Source organism: Lissotriton vulgaris, chromosome 2_1, assembly GCF_964263255.1.
Source record: "Lissotriton vulgaris chromosome 2_1, aLisVul1.2, whole genome shotgun sequence".
Taxonomy (NCBI): Eukaryota; Metazoa; Chordata; class Amphibia; order Caudata; family Salamandridae; genus Lissotriton; species Lissotriton vulgaris.
Window position 1 is genome coordinate 1,299,725,380 of NC_141687.1, and position 14,639 is coordinate 1,299,740,018.

General features: G+C 40.8%; 1 protein-coding gene across 1 annotated transcript; it reads left to right on the forward strand.

The window, feature by feature from the left end:
• The first annotated feature begins 285 nt into the window (after positions 1–285).
• Positions 286–2,811, forward strand: LOC147732534 (zinc finger MYM-type protein 1-like). The gene has a single exon (XM_086954276.1). It carries the CDS (start codon positions 286–288, stop codon positions 2,809–2,811), a length of 2,526 nt encoding a protein of 841 aa, XP_086810402.1.
• The last annotated feature ends 11,828 nt before the right edge of the window (positions 2,812–14,639 follow it).

The following is a 14,639-nucleotide window of genomic DNA, read 5'->3' on the forward strand; positions in this document are numbered from 1 at the left end:
TAGTTACTTTGTGCCCCAACCTCCCACCACCTTGCTGATAGGGATAGTAAATTTGAAATGTACATATTTTATACCTTGGCCTAGTAGGTCCAGAATGTTTGATCATGCTTCAGGATTTCCTGAACATCTTTGTATGCCCCACATCATAGTCTGCAATAGTGTGTTGAACAAATGGTTACCAATATAAATAACAAACAACAATGTACTGTTTTCTTACTTCCTCAGCTCGTGAGCACATATGTTATTGAATCTTTATATAATCTGATAAGTTGCTCACTGCACAAAATGAGGCGTTCATATGTGAGTGGAGCTACGAAAAGGAAAAACAAATCTGAAGTAAAACAGAAGCTTGCAAAGCTTCAAAAAGTAACTTCTTTTTTTCCGGTACAATCGAAATGCTGTACTGATAATGCGGCGCAGTCACAGTATGAACAAGATGATCTTGTTGCTAACGAGCCAGTAAGAGAATATACTGAGGATGTATCTGCTTCCACTTCCTCTAACATTATAGATTTACAAACTATTGCCGGAAATGCTTCTCAGAGTATGATAACAGATGACAGCCAATGTTCAAAAATTCCACAACTAACAGCAGTGAGCTACGCAACAGATCCCGCCTTATGGAATCCTATCACAAACGAAACACGATCATATTGGGTTCAAAGAGGGCCTTCAACCTGTCAAAATCGAAATAGTGATTTTTCCAGTTCTGCTCGTGTTTATCAAATTGGAGAAAAGAAACACAAGCGGAGTTTATCCGATGCTGCTTTCAAGCAGCAAATGCAAAATGGGGAATTTGTAAGCCGTACATGGCTATTATATTCTCCTTCACAAGGATCAGTGTACTGTTTTGCTTGTCGTTTGTTTTCTAGCACAGATTCTGCCTTCAGTAGATCTGGTTTTAATGACTGGAAGCATGCAGCCCGTCGTATTTCTCAGCATGAAGCTTGCTCTGAGCATCAAAAATGTATGTTAGTATACACCACCCGTCAAAAAGAAACTGGTAAAATTGATTCTGAATTAGAGGAACAGATAAAACATGAACAAATATACTGGCAGGGTGTGCTGAAAAGAATTGTAGCAGTTGTTAAATTTTTAGCAGCAAGAGGTATGGCATTCAGAGGAGAAAACCAGATGATAGGATCACTGCACAATGGAAATTATTTGGGAATTTTAGAACTTCTAAGCCAATTTGACCCGTTTCTTGAAGAGCACATCAGGAAATATGGAAATGCTGGAAAAGGCAATCCCTCATACCTATCAGCAACGATTTGTGAAGAATTTATCACATTAATGAGTAAGAAAGTTTTCTCTGCAATAATATCAGAAATAAAGGAAGCAAAATATTATTCTCTCAGTGTAGACTCCACTCCAGATGTGTGTCACATTGATCAGTTGACATTCACAGTGAGGTATGTAAAGGGTCATGAACCAAAGGAGCGTTTTTTGGAATTTATCTCCATTCATGGTCATGGGGCAGAGTATCTTGCCGATGTTGTAGTGAAATTCCTAGAGCGGGCCGGTATTCCATTATCAGATTGCCGTGGTCAGTCATATGATAATGCATCCAATATGTCTGGTCAGTATTCGGGCTTACAGGCAAGACTGAAAGAGATCAACACATTTGCTGTTTATGTGCCATGTGCTGGCCATTCCTTGAACCTGGTGGGTATAAAAGCTGCGGAGTGCAGCATGCAGGTTGTTTCTTTTTTTGACTTTGTTCAAAATTTGTACACTTTTTTTGCTGCTTCTACTCATCGTTGGGATGTGCTACTTCATTCTGTAGGCCCAGATCACAAGGTTGTAAAACGCTTGTCTGATACTCGATGGTCAGCTCATGCAGATGCCGTCAATGCATTGTGTGGTGGCTATGAAAGAATTAAAGCTGCTCTTGATTCACTGACAAATGATCACATTCAGTCAAAAGATACAATGCATGATGCACTTAGTCTCCTTAGAAAAATGGACAAGCTGGAAACCATTTTTTTGACCATTCTCTGGAATGACATACTGATGCGTATCAATGAAACAAGCAAGACTGTACAAAAAGAAGATGTTAACCTATCTGTTGCAGTCAACATTATCCAATCTTTGAAGTCTTATGTCCAAGAGTTGAGAGACCAATTTGATGACTATGAATGCAAGGCAAAGGCAAAAGCTCCTGATACTCATTACAGAGATTTTGGAAAGCGTACAAAACAACGAAGCATTAGACAAACTCGGTTTGAAGGGCCCTCTAGTGACACCGTACTTGAAGGGCGGAACAAATTTAAGGTAGAAGCATACTTACCGATCATGGATGCTCTGATTGATGGTTTAACGCGGCGAAGTGAAGCATATAGAGACCTAAATATTCGGTTTGGCTTCTTTATAGAATTAAAAAACATGAACACCAAAGAAATCGAAGGGTGGTGTGAAAAGCTTGCCTCTTTGTACTATAAAGACCTGAACAAATCTGATCTCATCAAGGAATGCCAGCAGTTCAAACATTATCCTGTACACAAAAATGAAACAATTTCAATGTCTGGTCTTTACAGGAAAATAAAAACTGATAAACTTGAGAACACTTTCCCTAACATTGAAATTGCACTGCGGATATTCTTGTCGATGATGGTCACAAACTGTAGTGGTGAAAGGTCCTTTTCAAAATTGAAGCTCATAAAAAATGAGCTACGTAATCGAATGCTACAAGCCAGACTCAATTCTCTGGCTCTGCTGAGTATTGAGTCAGAAATGCTCCAAGAAATAGAATTTGCTGATCTGGTTAATGAGTTTGCTGCTAGCAAATCCAGAAAGAGATGCATACTTTAAGTAGTGTCTTACAGGTGCCTAATATTGTACAGAGATGCTCCAAGGTTCTACTTAGAAGCTTTATTTTGCAGAAACACATTGTGACATTTTTGGTATTTATTGAATATAAGTAAATATTCATAGAAACACATTTACTTTCCATTTTCTAAAAATCTGCATTAAGATGTTTAACTTCTACAACCTAACCTGCACTTAAAATACCCCAAGATGCTCTGGAATCACAGCACATTGTGCACTTATAACATTTGACCTTATATGACAAGAAAAACTGACTAATGGGAAGGAGACCCAAGAACAAAATCACTTTGAATAATGTTCGCAAGAAAAAACCAAAACTTATTTTATGTGACAAACAGCATCTTCAAAATTCAAGCCAACAACATAGAGTTCTTGTACTCAATCTTGCCTATTTCATCCTTTTCCAACTATAAAACAACTAAAGAGGGCCTGACCATTCAGGAAAACAGCATGGATGCCTTGCAGGCATCTCTAAGACTGAATAGACCTGAAAAATGGTAAATCAGAAATAGGGTCCATCTGAGCATCTTAAAATTATTGTCAGCAGTTCACAAAAGCCTATAACTTTCTTTGGTCTATAACTTTCTACTTATCATTGAAACTTAATTCAAGCCTTTGATACAGGCAGCAGACATTGCCTTCAACAAAACTTCGAAACCCAGCAGCATTTATGTTCAATTCCTCAAAATTAAAATAGAACTCCTTAACACAATTACTGCACAGGTCAGGTGTAGATAACAAGATTTGCAGAGAAACAAGATGAGGTCAACAAGGATAATTTTCTCAATCATGTCCTGTTTAACCTATGCACCCTGATGTATATGATATCATCCAAACAACTACCTATTGCACAGAACACTTTGAAGAATGTTGAACGCCAATGCTTTTCTATATTTATTACTGTTTTCTGTCAGCCCATGCAATAAAGTTCGTCCCGGAATCAACATGTTTAAGGCCTTAAACAATTTGAAATTCACCAGTAAAATGTTGAAATTCACCAGTAAAATGTTAAAGGTGATGTTCTGAGTATGTCTGAGGAACTAAAGAACCAATGTTAACAATAGAAAGAAAGTAAGAAGAACAGCACTGAAAATAGTAAATGCATAGAAAGTCCTATACCTCAGGCTGAAATGAATGAAAACTAATATCATGGAACAAGACATTGATTGAAATCTAGACAGGTGGATACAGAATCTTGCTAGAAAATGGGACAACATCACTCTGGCCTACTTCAATAATGTTATATGTGATACGTATGGTGACTGAGAGAGTGGCTTAGAACAACCAGAGGACCCCACAGATCTTCATTTGTCTTCAGGAGTGGATTCAAATAACATAATCACTATAAAATGTAAGTAATTACAGCTCATTTTTCTTCTTTTTTTTACTGTTTCGTACATTTTGAATGTGTCATTAAATATTGCGTGACATAACAAGGATGTGAATGAACGTATATTGGACAGTGAATTCAAAGGTATTGCGAACAGGGGCCCCCAAAATATGTTTGGCCCAGGGCCCCCAAAATCCTTAAAATGTCTCTGTTGGGGAATTAAAATACTAACTCATAAGACTAACAGTCCTGGCATATGGGTGCTAGGTAAAAGGAGGCTTGTGTGGACCTGTGCAGGGTATTATGGGCCGAACTACGATGATCCCAGTCAGCTTAATATGTTAGAACAACACCTGGTACTCTCTGCTTGTGACAGAGGTGACTTAAAAGAAAAAGTTATTCTTTTTTTATTTATTGATTTTATTGTTATGCAAATAGGTATCACAATATATTCCAACAGTACATCATTTTGCATAGTTGAACAAACACTACCTACATAAACAATAAGCCATATTCCAAGTATCCTACTTGCCAAGATCAGCTTTCATTTTGCTTGCTTGGTGACAGAGATAAGCCAAAGAGTGTACATATATCATGCACCCTGCCTGACATTAGCAACCTCTTGATGAGCATCTAATGGTGAGTCATCCCTCCAAAACACTTTATATGTCTATATATTTGCTTTGGGCAGCTGGGCATTTTTATCTGTGATGGATCTTGGGGGATCTAGAGTGGGTGTCCCCTCTCGTCGCAGCCATTCCCCGAATGGAGCCCAGATATCTTTGGGTCTGGAGGCCAGGAGCATAAGTTCCCAGTAAGTGGATAGCTGTTCCTTGCACTATGTGATGCTCTTGATCCAGGAGCCCATGGTTTGACTATTGCGTCCTTCCCAGTGTATGGCTATTTCACATTTAGCTAGCAGTAGCAACATCGCTGTTAGGCTTCGCATACCTGAAGGGATCTCCTTCATGTATCCTAGTAGACCTAATAGCAGCTGCGGCCTATGCAGGTAAGAGCGGTGGGGATGTGGAGGGGGGGATTGGACAGACGACCACAAGGGAAAATTAAATAAATAATTCATTTTCTTTCATCGTCGTCTCTTGAAATCCCCCCACCGGGCCCCACTGCTCTTACCTGCAAGGGCCACGCATGCCTATTAGTGGTGTCCCGCAAATGTCCATCTCAGTAATGGAGTGTATTGTGTTGAATACTTTATCCCAGTAATCTGCTAGTCGTGGACAGCTCAGAGCAAGGTGGATAAACGTAGCGTCTAGTGCTTTTCATTTCCAGCATTGGTCATCTGATCTTAATCCCATTATGTGGAATTGCATGGGGGTCCTATACAGCTGGTGTAAGAACTTAAAGTGCAGCAATCGTAATCTAGAGTTGGGAGACAAGGATTCCAATTGGCAGCAGCAATATTGCCACTGCGCCTTGGTGAGTTGATTCCCCATCTCAGAGTTCCATAATTCATTTGCACGCTATTTTGTCACTGCATAGAGGTATAGAGTCGGGTGATTAGTTTGTACGGTGATGCATTATTTTGCATATTTTCCAGAGGTTTGAGGCGGGCCGGGAATGTACTGTTCTGTTTTCTGCAGATAGCTCTCAAGTGGTGGTAAAGCATGATGTCGAACAGGTTGGGAGGCACACCGTTAATAGCCTGTGGAGGTTGGTCATAAACTTGGTTCCTGGATATAGCTCTGCCATCGTGGTGAGCCCTAATTTCCCTGCCCTGCTTGAAGTGACCATGTCTTGCAGCATTGGAAAGTTAGGATTCCAGGGCAATGGTAAAGCAGGGGCGAACAAGCCTGGGTATGTAGCTCTTTTTTCTCAGTCTATTCCAAGCCCATCGTAGAATCTCAGCTGTATCTATTTCTTCGTTTAAGGGTCTATATTTCTGGTATAGGGCTGTGCAAAGTGGGCCAACATTGTCTGTTTCAATGGTCACATTTGGCTGAAATGGGACAGGGTAGAGTCAGTAATGCAGGAATTGGGCCTGTGCACAGCATGCATAGAGTTTAAAATCCGGTGCGCCCAGTCCCCCTTGATGTCGCGGCAAGGTCAAGATCTCCCAAGTTATTCTGAGTTGTTCCTGTCGGACCTGAGTCTCCTAAGGAAGGCTTTGGTTAGGGGTATAGGTACCTTTGCAAATAAATACAGTAGTTTGGGCAGTATTACAATTTTAGCTATTGCTATTACTATGGCCCTGCTAATGAGATAGGTAGAGCTGTCCATATTTGTATTCTCTCCTCAATACACGATAATCCACAATATGGTCTGACCATAATTTGTGCCCCATAGCTCTTTCATGTCTCTGCTTATCCACACCCCAAGATACTTAACCGGTCCATCCGCCCACTGTAGTGGCAAGTCGGGTGTAAATGTTTGTATGCTCTCAGTGAGAAGCAGTATTCTGGACTTGGAACAATTCACATGGACCCCATAATGGTGCCCAAATGTCAGCAGCTAGTGCATCATGGGATTTAGATTGTCTAGTGGGTTGCGTATGTACAGCGTAAGATCATCTGTGCATAAAGATTCCACTAGTCCTCTGGACATAAATCCTAATCCCCTGTGTGCATGGTATTCCCTCAGCCTACCAGACAATGGTTTAGTTGCTATGGCGAACGGTAGGGGCAACAGCGGGCACTCTTGTCACATGCCCCGAGAGATCACTATTGGCCTCTACATCACCTCTAATTTGCGATGTTGGGTTTGTGTAAAGCAACTGTATTTGTCTTATGAATTGTGTGCTGAAACCGATGCGAGCTAGGAGTGCAAATAGATAGGGCCATTCCAAGGTGTCGAACGCTTTAGTGGCGTCCAATAGAGCCGCTATAGCAGGCACGGTGTGTGTAGGTAATGCAGGAGAGCGCAAATAGTGCAGAGATTGTGGGATGCGGATATGCCTGGTTTGAAGCCCAATTGATCTTGGCTTACATTTGCTGGCAGGAGTGGCTGTAGGAATGAGGTCAACATTTTAGCATATATTTTGTTGTCAGCTTTAGTGACAGCGGGCGGTATGAGTCACAGGCGTTCACTAGTTTACTGTGTTTGGGGATTGTGATGAATATTGACTCCCGCATGGCTGGGGAGAGGTTAGCTGCTTCTAATGCCCCATCATACACTTTAAGCAGATGTGGTGCTAATAGTGATGCATATGTTTTGTAAAATTAGGTTGTGAGACCATCTGAGCCCGGGGCTTTATTTCCCGGCATGCTCTGAATTATTTGTACAATATCTTCTTCAGTAATGGAATGTCTAGGTACTCTCTACTTGCCTAATCCAGCCAAATTAGCTCTATTGTGTCCCAGTAGTTCTTCAGTGTATTAATATCTTGTGGGGGTTGAGAGGTATAAAATCCCTCATAAAACTATTTGATGGCCTCTGGAATGGCAGCAGGATTGCGTGTTAATTTGGTGTCTTTGTCTAGTAGTTCTGATATCTAAGCAGACAAGTGAGGTTTCCTCAATACGGTAGCAAGGGTTTTCCCTGGTCTCTCCCCCTCACCATATCTGCACGCCATTGTGTATTTTTGCAGAAACCACACCTTCCTCTCTGCTTCTTCATTGGAGGCTGTAATCTTCCCTATAATTTTTACTAGCAGATCAGGGTTACTAGATTGATAGTATGCGTTTTCAGCATCTTTAATTTCAGCTTCAATGGTCCTGAGCGTTTGTCTAATGTATTTTAGGACTCCAGCTTGTTTGGCTATGCATGCCCCTCTAATTGCTTTGAAAGCTTCCCACAATATTGCTGGGGATTGCACCGACTGTTTGTTCAACTCAAAGTACGTCCCTATCCCGTGCCTAATTATTTCGAGAAATACTTTATCCAGTAATGCCTCTGACGGGAGTCGCCATGTGAAAGCTCTAGGGATTGAGTGGATAAAAAATACTTTAAAAAAAAATTCTGAAATTAGAATTAATGTGCATTTTTAATACTTTTTAATATGTTTTTATGAACTTTTATGGTCTTTCAAAAAATGATGGAAAACCGAATAAAGATGATTTGATTGATTTGAGTGGGGAAGTATTATTTGGAGTAGGCCTGGGGCGTGGTCAGATAGGGAGTGCAGCATATGTCAAATGCCTACTGTACAGGAGGAAGTGTCTCTTGTCATCAGCCAGAAGTCTAGTCAGGACCATGCTTTGTGGTGCATTGTTAGGCATGTGCCTTTAAGTGTGTCCGGGTGTTTTTGCCTCCAAATTAGTGGTCCCAAATAATGGACTTTAGTTGGGCCATGGCCTCAGGGTGTAGGCTGAGGGCCGAGCCCATGTGGTCTTCTGTATCATCTAGAACTAGGTTATTGTCGTCCCCCTATATTATTGTTTCGCCTCTGATTTTAAACACTTCTGACCACCCCTTGCATTAGAACACTGGGTTGTGGGTGTTCGAGCTGTATACTGCCACCAATGTGATTTCCTGGCCTCTAACATGGCCAGCTATTATTATGCATCTGCCAGCTGGGTCTGATTGGGTAGTCATTATTATCCAACCTAGCTCCTTGCGAATGAGTATCGCTACTCCCTTTGAGTAGTTTGAGTAAGTTGCTTCAAATATGTGTTACCATCGCCTCGAATGTAGTTTAGTTAGTGTTGCAGATGTGAGGTGCATCTCCAGTAGGAAACACATGTCTATGTTATGCCTAGATAAGTAAGATTGCACTAGGCCAGTTTTTCTGTGATAATTTATCCAACGTATATTCCAGGTGAGGAATGATATTGATGCCATGTCCAGTTGTGCAGTATTTTTCCCATTGTGGCTATATTTGTTGTTGTGCTCATGGGGTGTGCCCTGGCTTTTTCAAATCTGTCTATTTCCCAGTTTATGGCAGATCTACCTGAGGTCTGTGCTGTGCATATATTGTGGTTGAGTTTTATCCCTGTGTAGCCCGTATAAATCTGCTCTTGGCCCCTCACCCACTCAACTATACAAACTGTTTCCCCATGCCAACCCCACCAATCAGGTTGTGGACCTTTACCCTCCCACCATCCTACCAAAACCTTGGTACATTAGAAATGGTCGCTCACCCACAGGGGGATAGGCATCGCCGGCGAACACCCTCACCAGGAACAGTGCTGTGTTAGGTGCTCTGTCTGTTCTTCCATAGCCATTTTTCTGCAAGAAGAATGAATTGAGGAACAGAGCTTTCTTAATAGTTGTTAGGGGGAACAGAGTCAATGTTGTCTGTACCAATGTCTCTGTATCGCTAGTCTGAAGTATGTGCATCAGCAAATGTTCTCTCGTAGTGGTTAGTCATTGTTACCCAGATTGCTTCTTCCTCCTCCTTTTCCTGTGGATTGTGATGTGTCTGCTGGTTTCAGGCATGTGTGATGCTTGATGAAATGCAGCAGCAACTTGGAACCCAAGAAGAAGTGTCACTTTCCTTCATGGGCTGATAGGGGTGACTTTAATGTCACCCTGGACAATGATTTGGATAGAATATCCAAGGCAAGGTATACCAGTATGATGAAATGAGATCCAGGATTAGAGATGTGAGCCATGATCTGGAGTTGGTAGACATCTGGCGAGAACAGGCAGGGAAACAAAGAGGGTACACCATTTATAGCAAGAAGTATGGGTGTCACTCCCCCATTGACTACTTTCTTCTCTATAGATCGCTGGTTCATTTAAACAATTTCATAACTCACTTACCAGCTACTATTTCAGATTATTCAGAAGTTGGTTTCAAAATAAGGCTCCCAGTCTTAAGAGCTAGAAACAGGTGGACCCTAGATAGAACATTGTTGACAGACCATGTAATGATAGAGGGCTTAACTTATGAGTCAGGAATTTTCTCACAAAATAAGAATAGTGGTGCTAGTGGACAGATGGTCTGGGATGCCTATAGGGGGTGCATAATCAAATTGCCCATGCCAGTCGTCTGGTGTCTAGGAATAGGATAGAGGGGATCCTGGATAAGTTGGATGAGAATGAAAGGGAGATCGAGACCTCAGCCCAACATACGGTTAGGGATGATTTGAGGAAGGATTAGAGAGTTTACTGGGAGAATGTAGGGCTGCCCTGGAGCAAAACATGTGGGGTAGGTGGAATGCTAGCAATTTGCAACGCTTTGAGTATGGGTAGAACAGTGGGCCACTTCTGGCATGGAAGACCAGGACCCAGTTGGCCAGAAACAGAATAGATAGCTTATTAGAATCAGGAACTAGGAAAGTACTAAAGACAGAAAAGGACATCAGAGGTGAACTGCTAAGAGCTATGAGGGAAGTCTACCAAGAAGACATAGTGCCAAATTGACTGAAAATAAACAACTTACTGTCAGACAAGGCTTTACCTAAATTATCTCAAGAGCATTTTCACAGAAGACATTTAGCAGTAGGAAAGTTAGGATTTTGTTTTCAGTTAGGATTTTGTCTAAAATTAGGATTTTGTCTTACGTTAACCTTAAGTAAAACTTAAGTTTTAGTCTTAAGTGAAAATCCTAACTTAAAACAAAATCCTAACTTAAGACAAAATCCTAATTCAAGACAAAATCCTAACTTTACTACTACTAAATGCATTCTGTGAATACCAAAAGTAGTAAGTTTAGCATTTTTCTCAGATTAGTTCTGTGAATTGGCCCCATAGAGATTATCTGCAAGCTGAGATAGGAGAGGAGGAGATTAGGAAGGAGATAGCTAAAATGAAGGATGGGAAGGCCGCTGGCCCGGATGGGATCCCCATAGAACTGTATAAACGTTTAATTGAAAGTATTATCCCAGTTTGGAAATCACTAATTAATATGATCTATTTAGAGAATAAAGAGCCTCCCCCCTTCATGGTATGAGGCAACGCATCACTTTTCTTACCATTTGTCTTATCCACACATAACATTGAGCAACAGTCTGCAATGATGTTCATAACACCAGGTACATTAGTAACAATGAAATTAAACTCTTGCAGCACTGCTACCCACCTCCAAATCCTACTGGATATGGAATCAATTCCTTTTTGCAAAAGCCTCCTTCAACAGCTTATGATCTCTTTTTACCTCAAAAGTGCATCCCCACAAGAATTTCTTTAACCTCCTTACTGCCCAATAAACAGCCATAGTCTCTTTCTCCATGACTGAATAATTGGACTAAGCTCCATGTAATGCCCTGGACATGAACAACATTGTGTTGAGTTTCACATAAGACACCTGCTCCAACACTGCTCCCATCCCTTTTGTGCTGGTATCTGTTCTCTAGAGGGTTTGAGCACTTGGTACAAAACTGCACAAGTTAGACGCCTTGCACAGATTATTCTTCACTTCCACAAATTCCTTTTCTACATGTGAACTCCACACCTTTTGTAACAACTCCCTCATGTTACTACCTTCCTCAGCAAAGCCAGGAATACATTTTTTTATAGAATTCTGCAGTACCTAAAAATTTCACAAACACATCATTACAAGTAGGACTTGCATCTCTTTGATGGTATTTACCAAGTGTTCCTAAGGCTCAATTCCCTCTACTGTAATTAGGTGTTAAGACACTCTATCTCTGTCACTTTTCACACTTTAAAGTCATCCCACTCTCACTCAGTCTTTTCAAAACTTCACAAGTCCTTTCATATACAAACACATCATCCTGATATGTTTTCACACCAACAATACCAACAGCACCCTCTAGTACATGCTTCATTGCCATCTGAAAACTGCAGAGGCAGGAATCAAACTGAAAGGTATTTCCTACATATTTGTAAGTATCAAAAGGAGTGATGACTGAGGTTGACACATTGTGACTGTGGATGTAGCGATATCTGGTGGTACGCTGAGGTCAGATATAACAAAGTAAAGTATTTGGCACCACTTTGACAACATTGCATTTCTGTGATATTTTCTAGTGCATAGTGATCTGCTATCACAGCCTTATTTACCTCCCTCAATCCACACAAAGTCTAGCTTCCCCATTCACGTTCCGAACCATCCCTCCCAGCAATATCCATTTAGATGCCTACAACTCTTCATTCACTCTAGATTCCCTCACACTATCCAATTCTCTTTTCATCACTTACTTAACCATTACAGGTACACTCCTCACATTTCCTACCATAGGAATCATACCCGACTTGAGTCTTATGTGATGGACTTAATTCTTCAGATGTCCCAACTCTTTTTGAAAAACATCAGGGAATTGTGTCTAATAATCAGTTGCCACTTTCACCCCATCAATGTTCACTACCACAACACCTTTCTTAGTAACCCAACCATCTTTCAATCTCACAAAAGGAACACAGATAAGTCACTCTCCCTATTCTTTATTTATAAAATAATGTATTCATACTTTTAGCAGATCTGCAACAGGATGTAATGTAACCTTTTATAATAACCCTAGCTCTATGACTGGAATCTCGAGAAAAACTTTGAAGAAAGACGGCCTTGCTATGTTGGGATTATTAAGAGTAGCCAATGAAGCAGTTAAACCGACAGTTATGCAACATCAGCTAAGCCTCACTTCTCTGGCTATGGATGGAACCTTATTTAAGCTTTGTCCCTAGTGGATATGGTAGAATGCATCTGACTAGATTTAGAGTAGGCACTGTACACAGACTAGTGACTACAACCAAGATGAATGACCGGTCAAGACCTCTACCCCCGTGTCTGTGCGACTCACACTCAGAGCAGTCCACTATTCACCTATTCTTTTTTTGTAAGCTGTTTTTTGAATTAAGGAAAGTATGGTTACTACCTCTTCTAAGACAGCAAGGCCTTAGGCAATGCCGCCCAGCTCTTGTTCGCCTACAATTACTAGAGAATGATCATGTGGCTTGGAGGGTCTCCAAGTTCTTGAAAAAGGTCCTGTGGCATAGGAAAATCATGTTATTTGAGGCCTTGGAGGCCCCTTTCTAGGTGGAATAGTGGGATCTGAAATACTGGTGGATACAAATCAAATCAAATCAAATCAAAAGAGACTTTATTTCGGTTATATTTCAAACCATAAAAGTACAGGTATACGCAACAGTTTAACATTACACACATTATTGCCATATATTAAAATCGTTATACAAGACATGTTTCCTTTGTCCCAATACCGATATACAGACAGGATAGTTATAAAGTGCAAACAGTGCATAATAGAATGAAAAAGACAAAATTTTTAAAAGTTCCAGTAAGTTTGCCAATTTGACAAATAAAGTTTGTAGGGTCATTGGTCCAGACAGGTTCTCATTCTGACGGCTAGTTTTAAAAACGATATTATTTGGAGAACACTGTGCTGATGAAGAAGTTGTAAATACATGAGAGCTGGTCTAATTTGATTAAAATCAAGTTTTCTTAGTAGGGCGACAAGGTAACGACGGCGGGGATATTCATAAAACCTACATAAAATGCAGCATATCCTGTGGAGACTTTCCGTCACAGCCACAGGGAGCTGCATACTTACTAAAAATGTCCGACTTGGGTCTGATTAAAAGCTGGTGAAAGATGTTAAATCTAAACCTCGACAACAGAAATTTTTCATGTGAACTGAAGGATCCTGCCAGGTAGGGCTCTATGCTATCACATGTCTTTAACATGACATATTTCCTAACACTTGGCTTCAACAATTCCACACTTTCTCTATCGGCCAGCTGGTACTTGAAAAATGCTTTTTTAATCGCTATTACATCCCCCTTTACAATCCCGCTAGGGCGGGTAAACAAATCTAAGCGCCCCAGCCTTTCAAAACAGGATTACAAGTATTTTAGCCAGGGGATGCACATAGAGTTATCCTGAGATACAAGATCTCTCACAATCTGATGAGTAAGAGGTATATCCTCATTTAGCCACAGGTTAACCCAACAAGTCAATGGCCTTAGAGCAAAGTTGTCACATAAGTACTGTGTTCCTAGTTCCTCATGGACTACAAGATTGGGGGTACTGGCGGGGACACATAGAAGACGTTTTCAGGAAAGTATTTTCAGAGACCTTTAACTGTTCACCTGATACATAGCCCCATAATTCACTACCATACACTGCAGTAGCAACTGATTTGGCGTTATACAGTTTAACCATTGCACTGCTTGGTTTCTTCCCCAGTTTTGTTGCAAGGTTAAAAATAGATGCGTTGACCCTCAACATTTCCCCCTTTTTCTTGGCCAAGTGAGTGCCCCAGCTAAGTTTAGAGTCAAATAAAACGCCAAGATACGAAAATGTTTCTGTAACCAGGATAGGCACCTCATCAAGTTTAAAAACAAAGTTCCTTTTTGGCTGCCGGCCAACATGCATAATATATGATTTAGAATTGTTGACCAGTAGGTCTCTGTCAGACATAAAAGCATTAAAAGCATTTAAAAGCAACTGGAGCCCCTTCTCCGTCATTGAGATTAAAACCGCATTGTCTGCGTATAAAAGAACAGGAATACCCCGCCTGCCCACTCTCGGACAGTCTGACTGTACCTTCTGTAAGACAGCATCCAATTCATTTATATAGAAATTAAAAAGAAAAGGGGCAAGTATACATCCCTGGCGTACTCCCTTCTTTATGTCAAACTTATCAGTGGTATCACCATT